At 33.8% G+C, this 10783-nt stretch overlaps 1 protein-coding gene across 1 annotated transcript; it reads right to left on the bottom strand.

The window, feature by feature from the left end:
* Positions 1–3369: 3369 nt before the first annotated feature.
* Positions 3370–5648, bottom strand: LOC141708541 (uncharacterized). Its single transcript, XM_074512211.1, has one exon. The coding sequence runs from the start codon at positions 5556–5558 to the stop codon at positions 3636–3638; it is 1923 nt and encodes a 640-aa protein (XP_074368312.1). The 5' UTR covers positions 5559–5648; the 3' UTR covers positions 3370–3635.
* Between the last annotated feature and the right edge of the window lie 5135 nt (positions 5649–10783).

Raw genomic sequence — 10783 nt, 5'->3', positions numbered from 1 at the left:
CTCAGCTATAGCGGCATCAACGTCTACAGAAAACTGCGGAACGTTTTTGCGAATTGGGAGTTTGGTCATGTTCATTTTGTCTAGTTGTTGTTGTGTGATAGATAAATTAAAGTAAGGGTGAGCAACACAGCCCACCAAAATAGCATATAACTGATCAACAATATATGAACATGTAAATAGTATTTCTGAAAGTCTTTGCCATGCAAATATTTACCAAAATCAAAATCTTAACAAGAAGAAGTCACAGAATATTGCAGTATATACTCTTTTCATAAATCTCTGAAATCCTCTGTTATGCATAATATAAACAGAGTCTCCATACATTTTAAAAGATGAATTACAAGTTACTTCAACATATCACTTTTCGTAATCACTGAAAATCTTTGTTATACAAGTATAAATAGAGTTTCAAAATATAAACTGCATAATATAACGTTACAAGGTAATCTCATATATCTAACCTTATCTTAAAGTTTTTATAAAAATCTTTGCAGTGCATAATGTAAAGTTAACTGGATATATGTTTTAAAAGATGAAGTTACGGGATATTTAAATATATGTATCTATCTTTTTTATAAACTCCATTGAAAACTATTGTTGTTCAAAGTATAACCAGTTTTCAAAAAATCATCACATAGATGAAGTTACATTCATCGGTCACCCAGCCGTAATTTTCAGATCGGGGTGATCTCGATAATGTTGCAGAAAATATCCAATATGGATGATGAACCAATTCTGGAGTATGTCGAACGAGAAGTGCAAATTACGATGATCAGTCGCAGTCGTACAACTCCACTAAACACCTTCATGAAAGGAAAAACAGCCGGAATTACTTCTCTACTGAAACCTAAAATCCTAAGGAATGAACCGCCTCTACGAAACTTCCGGGCGCATTAGGCCCATAAATCAATAAATGTTGGACCGGCGCCACTCGGCCACTTACGTCACTCCTAGTTTGGATGAAATACATTACCCTAGAATTTGTTTGTTGTCACTTGCACTTAACTTTTCGATTTTTTTTTATATTTAAGTGCTAAAAATTATTATTTCAATCATTTACTTCAACTTATGATGATATAATTATAAATAAAATTAAATATGATTTAAATTATAAAAGATTTACTACCATTATTGGGACACTTGATCTTTTTTAGTGGGAGCAATTACTTCATAAAATATACATATTTAAATTATATTTTAAAAATTCTAATAAAAGTTCACTAATTTTTATTTTCGTGGGGCACGTGTTCTCGTTGACCCTGCGCGCAACAAGAGTAATCATGCCATTGCGCTAGAGTAAGCATAGTACCTCTGTTGTTTCATTTAACGAGGATCTAATAGTTAATATGAATTATGGACAATGTCTTATGTTGAACCTAAAGACAACCTCTTGCTAAAAGTGCATCCTTGGACGTTTACAACTCTCCCAACTTTAATTAAGCTTAGAGGGTAAAATCTGGTAACATATATGTATTCAGTGTTAGGTTCAATGAACAATTTATCTGTCAAACAATTTTGCAGTATTCGTACAAGATATTCTTGACTGAATTAGTATCAGTGATGAAGAAAAGATCACAGTGAAAGAAATTTCTACTTTGAAAACTGTTGTCATTACAAACGTTTCAATTGATAACTCAGAAGCAATAGACATTGGTTCTTGGCCGATGTTAAAAACTCTGAAAACCAATATCTAGGTAAGTGATGCTTACGACCTTAATGTCTTTCCTTTACAAGCTGGTTCTAGTATCTATATATGGGTGTCTGTACTTGTATAAAACATATTATCTTCTTAATACCTAATATTATGCATATGATATGAAGTTTGAATGGGTTAGCAATGGCAAAGTTAGCAGGCCATCTCTGTGATTTAATGAGCTATTCTATTTTATTCTTTTCAGAAAAATGTCTTGAGATGATGACTAATTAGCAATGATATGCTGGTCCATGCGTGTAAGAAGAAGAATGTAATGTTCTAGTGCTACCTATGTTTGGATTTCGAAATCTGCTATTTACATAAACTTGCAATTTGTGTGAATTTGTTGCTCAATATTTGTCAAAGCCCCTTTGTTGATGGTGGTTTGGCTTGATAGCATGTTCATTGTCCTGGTTCAAGTGCATATAAAAGTGATTACAGACTTTGACTAGCTAATACGGTGGTCACATTTGTCATGTTAAAGAACTTAAAGTGAAGCCCCCAACATTTAAACAGATGATGCACCATTCGTATGAAACTGGGACACATTTCCCAAACTGTCCAGCCCCCAAATTTTATGGCAGCTATTGAACTGGAAGTCATATTACTAGGAGTTTGTACTAGTACTTGCCCCTCCTAACGAGGTTCCGAGTGACGATAATGATGAGAAATTATGTAATTTTTATATCCTTTGGTAAGCCTTCACCAACCTCATGTATCAAACAGTCTGGGAAAAGATAACGTTACACAATTGTAAATAGCAGAAGAAATTGCCTCACCATCCCAACCCACAAGTCAGGATACACTCTACAATGTTACACGATATGTGGTACATTCTACAAATTAGAAAAAAAAAAGATACAAAAAATAAAGTGTTGAATCTCTTATTTGAAGAACGATTGCGCCTCTACAAAATAAATTATATAATTTGTGAGCAACTAATTCTCCATGTGCAAAATTTTCATTAACTAAAACGTTCCAAAATCTGCTACGGATTGATTGCATAACAACACTTGTTAGTGTTTATAATTTGCAACTTTCTCTCGAGTTCTATAGATTTCATGTTCACGGATTAATACAAGAAGAAAGGAAGAACTGAAGAAGCTAACACAAGCACAAGTAGAGATTCAAAATATAACAAAGAAAGAAGCCGGCAGGGCATAAGATGAGACGTAAATAAGGTGCTTTTTAGACCTGAGATTCGGACCCCTTTGAATTTTTTATTCATACTTTTCTAAATAAATCTTTTATTATTAGAATTATTTTAATGATAATGGACAAAAATCAAGCATTCATAAGATTTAGAAGCAATACTACCCATCTTTCATATCGATCTCATTACAAGATCTTTATTAGTTTATTTATTTCTATAGTCTAATCCGAGTAGCACCGCATGAACAAACTGAAATTATTCATCACTGTGTTTGCATAACTTAGTCCAAAACATAAGAGTTAGCAAGTTCCAGGTTAATCACTATGTTCGCAAAATCATGCTAGATACCTAGCCATATGTTGCTAACATAGCATAAATTTGAAATTATTCATACTAATAAATAAATTTTCAGCTGCAACCAGATACAAGTGAGCAGGGAAAGAGTTCATAAATGCTTAGCTCTTGCATAAAAATTTAACAAGACTAAAATACTGGTTCAGGTAACCTTTCTAGTTCTGTAGGATGTGAATAATAAGCAGAAAAAGATTTAATATCAGTAGCAGCAAATATTCAAACCTTAAAAAGCAATGCCCTCCATGGGCAAATAAAAATAGAAATCCAGGATGTTTCAAAATAAGTTCAAGCATAAAACTTAGCAACTTACAGGGGCATCACTATGTTTCCTAGACAATGCCAAGGTTTTACTACTCTTCAAACCGATTATATAGCCAATTATTACCATAGTAGAAGATTTACTTGGAGAGCTGCAAAGTCCATGGGACAAAATTATCAATCAAGCACCACAAGTTCACTGTACTCTTCACCAGCAATGGCCTTCTCCATGAACTTTTCTGGATTCATATCAGCCCCATCTCCATCTTCCAAGAAGAGAGTCATCAAGTTTTTGGAATAGCCACTAACAAGCACCACCCCAGGCTGGTTCGCTACGACAGGTGTCGCTTTAGAATTTCTCAAGTTCCAAAATACAACCTCGGGAAGACAATAACCTTTCTCTGCAAATTTTCGGGTTATGGCTTGATAATCTGTTTCCCAGTGGTTTGATTCTTTTGTGGGTTGATAAAATTCCATGTCACTGAAGACAAACACTCTTTTGATCATTTGGTTCTTTTTCAAATTCCCAATCATGGCTGATTGCAGTATCAAATCAAACACCTTCTGAAGATCAGGGTTCCCTCCCAACTTCATGTCCCGCACAAATTCAATTTTTGATCTCAAATCTTGTCCCTCCACCTTCAGTAGTTCTGGTTTGGAGCTCAATGTGAGAATATTGCGCCTCCAAGGCTCCTCGCTCAACTCAGATACTAATACAGCAAAAGCCACTGCCACCTCCATAGGAACACCATTCATGTTTGAAGAGACATCACAAACTGCAAGACAATTTTTCAATTTCCCTTTCCTGGACAATCTTTCGACCATTCTTTTCCACTGGCTCTCAGCTAATTTCCCATTTCCATAGTTAACACCCCCAATTATTTCATGCGGAAACCATCCATCACTCACCTTCCCTTTAAGAAAACCCCCCTTCTTACTGGTTTTTACTTTCGACGACTCCCCGCCTGCCTTCAGCTCCTTAGCAGGCTTCTTCTGCCTCTCTAACAATGCCTTGCGGAGGGGAACAAGCACTTGCTTTCGCAACCGATCACGTACACGATAAGCATAATGAGCATCCAACAAACCATCCTCATACTCCTCTTTGGGGAACATCTTCCTAGCTATCCTCTCACACACCAAAGTAACTCTATCATACGACGAATCCAAAGAAGGACACCACTTAGCAGCCAGACTAATATCCCTCAACTTACCAGACTCCAACAACACAAGATCACCTTTCAGACACTCGGCAAAGAAATCAGAAACCCTCTCAAACAAAAACCTATAATCCGAGTCTTTTGCATACCTAGTAATCGCGCTCTTAGCCTTATCAATCCTATCCTCTTCCCTACGCCTCTTCGCCTCCTTCTTCTCAATCGCATCCCTCTTCCTCGAAGCCAACACTCTAGCATCTCTGGACGCAGCCTTACTATCCTCACTCTCACCCTTACTCTTAATCTTCTTCTTACCACCACTCCCCCAACTCTTACTCCCAAAAGGCCTCTGTATCTCCCCACTCCCACAATCCCCATACCTCCGTAACCTCTTAATCTTCTGTTGCTTCTCATCTTTCCTCCTGTTATGCGCATCCCTAGCCCTCTCCCTCACATTACCCCCCAAAAGAATCCTATACAAAACCTCCAACAAATCCTTAAAATACCCGAATTTCGCAATAGTCCCCACATTACACCCCAAACTCTTAGGATGATTATTATGTAACCAAAGCAAAGCGCTATAAAACCCCTCCTTATGATTCTTCCCAGTACCCCAAACCCCGCGAAGATTACAAACAAGTTTCAAAGCAGTAACAGGAGAATGATCATACGCTTTTTCGAGAAGTCTAGTCAAAGTAGTTTCAGGGGTATCAGGAACAACATGGTAAAAGAAATCAAGACAAGGATTACCAGTTGATGAATAAGCATTAGAGGAGTTTTCAGTTTGAGTCTTAGGTGGGTAAAGTGGTTTAGTAATGGAATTGAAGTTTGAATTCAAGAGATCAAGAAAAGGGTTACCTGTGTTTGCTGATTCTTGATTGGCTGATGATGATGTGGGCTTAGGGTTCTTGATTTCAGGTGGGCCCAACAAGCATAGAGATGCCATTGTTTGTGTGTTTTTCTGATCAGGGTTTTGTGTTGCTGTCTGTCTTTGGGACTGAGATCTTATACAGATACACACGTGTATATATGTTTTGAGATGCCTGGCTGGGCTTTCTCATTTCATTTGGTACTAAATTCATTTTCTTTTACTTTTTCTGTATTCTAGCTTAATTACTACTCCCTCCGTCCCAATGTTTACATCTCTGGTGGGCACGGAGACCAATATGTATATATATATAAAAGTAGGTAAAGTAATGAAAAATGATGAAAAGTGGTTAAAGTAGTGGGACCTATTAATATTTAATAATAGATTTGAGAGAAGGAAGTTAGTGGGTGTAATAGTGTTTTATATTATTAAAAGTTTACTATTTTTGGAATGTAAAGAAATGGATGAGACGACCCAAAATAGGAACTGTAAAGAAATGGATGGGAGAGAGGGAGTAAGTAATTTCTACTTCTACGAGGATCTTTTTTAATCAAAAACGGAATTTTCTTTTAATTTAATCGTTTTTAATCCTTATCCTTCTAGAAGGATATTTCAAAATCGAAAATAAAATATTTTAACTTGATTATACTTTCTATTTTGAAATTAAAAAATAACAGAAAACAAAACCTTCTCTACTATATATTTATACTATAATAACCAGAATGAGCTATAATTTGATTCAATAATTATCCCCTAATTTTAGTTATTAAAAAAATAGTATATCCGTTAAACTACTAAATTATTAAATTATTACACACATACTCTATTTATCCTACTAAACTACAAACAGGGCTCATCCTATTATTAGAAAGATAAATAAATCATCAATCAATCAATATCTTATCTTATCTTAATCTTAATATATATATAAAAGAAAATCCCCAGGAGCTCCAGAATCCTCTGAAAGTTATTTATCTATTTTTCTAGACCTCTTCTTTTTTAATTCATAAAAATTAAAATTCAATCATATTTCATATTTGAAAGGTAAAGTTGAGACGGGTTATATCTCCATTTTCCCTTCTAATTATAAGTCCAATTATAAAAAACAATCTTGTCTAGGATATAATTCATATGAAGTTTAGAATTTGTATTTGAAAATAATTCAAACGACATGATGTGTACATATTTACAACGTGTGTGGTTCTTTCATCTCTTTTTTAACGGCGTTTGTTTTTGCATTATTCACATTGTTTATTTGTGTTGATCAATTTTTATTGTTTGTTTGTTTTGATTGCTGATGGATTTTTATAATTCTAAATATTTTCTTCTATATAAATTGCAGGTTATGTAAGATTATATTCTCCAAAATTCAATTTTAAAGTGGGCAAGATATGGGTCAAGTTCTTCGAGCTAATGTTTTAGGTTATAATTTTTTGGATTAATTTATATGCTTCTTTAATTCCCTATACTATTGCCAGATATTAACCACAAATTAGTAATTTACTAACATAATAATATTTCTTTTCATTGTACTTAATTTTTTTACCATATTTTTACAAAACTAGCTCATAAACCTATGCCTTTGCATGTATTTTTTTAGATTTTTTCTGAGTTTTATTGGTGGTGTTAATTCAATTTTATAATCAGATATATAAACAAACTCACGAACAAACTTTAGTTTATATCTTTTATGCATTTACTAATCTGGTACCTTTGGCAAAAAAACATTGTTTTGGTACCAAGAAGGTGGGGTACAAAGGTGGGGTACAGTGCGTGCAATGTTTATTGATTACGAGCTCCTGTTAGTTTAACAGTTTAACTAACTAATTATCCCAATATTGTTTGTATCAGAGGTTTGTCTTGATAAATACTTCCCATATAAAGAGTCAGGAAAGATTCATGATGATGGGAGTTAAAAAGAGGTTCATAGACCCTTGTACAAATTTTTAAATTTGTTTATTGTAACTCTTTTTTTATTTAATTTTGCATGATATTAGCTTTAGAGTGTATATATAAATATCCAATACAATATTCTTTATTTGTAGAGATTTGCATCTGTTCATTTTTCCAATATTTAAATATTTTATATCTAAATTATAATAATTTTTTATTAGTATCGTATTTGACGAGAGAACGGCTCAAATTAAATTTTATCTAAATTATAATATATATTTTTATTAATAATGTGTTTAACGGGAATGCAGATCAAACTAAATCATATCTAAATTTTAATAATTTTTTCATTAGTATTGTGTTTGACGGGAAGGGATACAAACTAAATTTTATCTAAATTTTAATAACTTTTTCACTAGAATTGTGTTTGACGGGAGGGCGGCTCAAACTAATTTTTATATAAATTATAATAATTTTTTAATAGTATTGTGTTTGACGGGAGAGCGGCTCAAACATTTTATCTAAATTATAATATTAGTTTATGTTATAATATATCTAATTAATCTTTTTTTATTACAACAAACGCCGGTCTAACAAAATCTCATAATTAGTACGATTATTATCGACTTATGAAGATTTGATATAACCTGTTATCATAAAGAGAAATGTACGTTATTTTGTTATGTTATGTATATTATAACATGTGCCGGTGTAACAAAGTATGACATAAAATGGGCAATAATTATGAATAATTAATTTTTTATAGTCTATATTTTTCTTAAATAATCTTCCTATTAAAATTTTTAGGGTTTTTTTAGGGCCGCTGCGTAGCGCGGCTTTGTCGACTAGTACTTATACAAAGGAGAAGACGGGTGTGTTTAGGTGGCGCATCTCAGATCGTTTCATTCTATTTTTTTAATTTTCTCAATTTTTTGAGTTAATAAATATCAAAAATTATATTTACCTTCTATTATTCTAATATACTATCATTGATCGTAATGTTAGGTCACACACACTGTAGAGGGGGTGAATACAGTGTAAAATACAATCAAATCGAACTTTAATATCTTAAGTAACAGAAAACAAACTTTATTGAAACAATAAACTCTGTTACAGTATGGAACTGTTACCTCTCAGTGATGAACAAATATCACGAGAGCTGCTAGGGTTACAATGAATAATCTTCTCGAATAATGATAACACTTATAGTGTAAACCCTATGTTTGTGTTTATATACTACACAGTTACAAGATAACCGCTAATTGATATGGAATATAATTCTGCTTCCTAAAATATATCAATCAGATATCTTTTCTTCCAAGTATTCTATTCTTCATAGAATTCCTTCTTCATGCATATCTCTTCTTATGTTTATCTCGATCTTCTTTCCTTTAATCAACTACTGTCCTTATCTGATCGTCCTTCAGCACTTAAGTTCTGATATCCAACTTCTGATGATTATCTCCTGATAATATAAGTAATGATATCCTTAAGTCCTGACTTCCAGTATAAGTACTGATTCTCAGTTAAGTACTGATTTGACCTGTTAAGTAAGATCTGAAAATTAAACATAAATCATATCAGCCATGACATTATCAAATATATCTAACAATCTCCCCCAACTTGTAAATTAGCATAATATACAAGTTTAACAGATATTTGATGATGTCAAAAACATTAAGTACAAATGCATGAGAATTAGACTAGATAACTACAACTTACAGTCCTTAAAGCTTTACAAACATTTAACTTTTGATAACAGCTTTAGTCTGTACAAATATCAGAATTTAATCAGTTGTAGATCTTGACTTGGCTTCATCCAGGAGTTGTTCTGAGATAGTTCTTCAACAAACATCTCTCAGCATATCTAAGTTCATCAATCATCCTCCTTTTAGCATCTTTAAGCTCTGCATTATCTTCACCAATTTGAAAGATTGCAGCCCTGAGATCATTAATCTTTGCTTTTCTTATATCCTGATCCAGTCTGATCAAATAAGCTTTATCAGACTCAAGATTCAATTCCACAGCCCTGTAACCTCAAAAGGTAGTTATAATTTTAGTAGTGTTGGGCTTCATTTCAACTATATCACCCTTGTGATCTCTGTACTTTGGAACATATGTGCTGTCAGACTTAACAGAATAAAGCCTTTTCTGTCTCTGAATCTGATCCTTCAAATAGTTTGCAGCAGTTCCTGTCAATCTGTCATCCACTTGAAGTAAGAATAATACATGCTCCAATTCTTCAAAATACTTCAATGGAATGGCATTTTGCCTTATATGATAAACCCTACCATCTTTCATGAAGTACAACAAGATGTGTTCTTTCAAGTAGGTATGGTAAACCATTTGTACAGATTCCAGTTGATTCAATCTCTCAGGAGTTGCTCCAATACCTGGTTCACTCAAGGAAGTTGGATCATTGGTAGTATTATGTATTCTTCTTTCATCAGCACTTCCCAATCCAGTTTTATCTCTTGCTTCCTTTCCAGTAACTACTCTTGCTTCAAAACCACTTGCAGCAGTCTTCAAAGGTTGAGTCTATTTTGCTTTAGTGAATCCTGGTAGGAGTGTCTTTGGTCTATCTTCTGATATCAAGTTAACTTGAGCTGTGTCAGAGGTTACTTGCTTCTTTGAAATATCAGAACTTACTTTATCTTGACTCTGAACAACTTGAGCCATGTCAGAGGTTGTTTTAAGAACTTTTCTTGAAATCAGAGCAAGATCATCCTTTTCATCAGTAATTTCTTCATCCTCAGGAGGCACATAAACCTTGATAGGTTCACCAACCTTTTCTTTACCCTTGGATCTTGGATCTATCTGCGGTTGTGATTTAGCCAATGTTGCTTCAGTATGTGTCCTTTCTTTGATCACAATGCCTTTGAGTTTTGGAAGTGGCTTTTTACCAGAAGCTTCAGATTTAGATGTGACTTTCTCTGATTTAAGTCTGGCTTCTTCTTCCATTAAACTCTCCAAGTCCATTCCTGGATTTTCCTGAAGAAATATCTGTCTTGACATTTCCTCATCAAGATCTAAAATTTCATCAGAACTTATCCTTTTACCAGTAGCAGAACTTATTCTTTTCCCAGTATCAGAACTTGTCCTGTGACTTGTGATTTCAGCTTTTCTTGATGTGAAACCTCTACCTTGACTATGACCTCTACCCATTCTAGAGCGTCCTTGATCATCCTTTTCATTATCCTTCCCTTTCAGTGTCTTGTCAGTCTTGCATTTGGACTTAATTACTTTCTCCCCCTTTTTGGCATCAGCAGAAAGTAGAAGAGAGATAAGCAGTTCCACTGAGGCTTGGATTTCAGTAAGTTGAGATTGTTGAGAAGCTTGATTTGTCAGAATATCATTAATCTGAGCTTGTTGTTTCTCTTGAGTCTTCCCAATATAAGCAATCCTGTCAA

Source organism: Apium graveolens, chromosome 2, assembly GCF_009905375.1.
Source record: "Apium graveolens cultivar Ventura chromosome 2, ASM990537v1, whole genome shotgun sequence".
NCBI lineage: Eukaryota > Viridiplantae > Streptophyta > Magnoliopsida > Apiales > Apiaceae > Apium > Apium graveolens.
The sequence above is the reverse complement of the archived record's forward strand: the minus strand, read 5'-3'. Positions and strand labels throughout refer to the sequence as shown.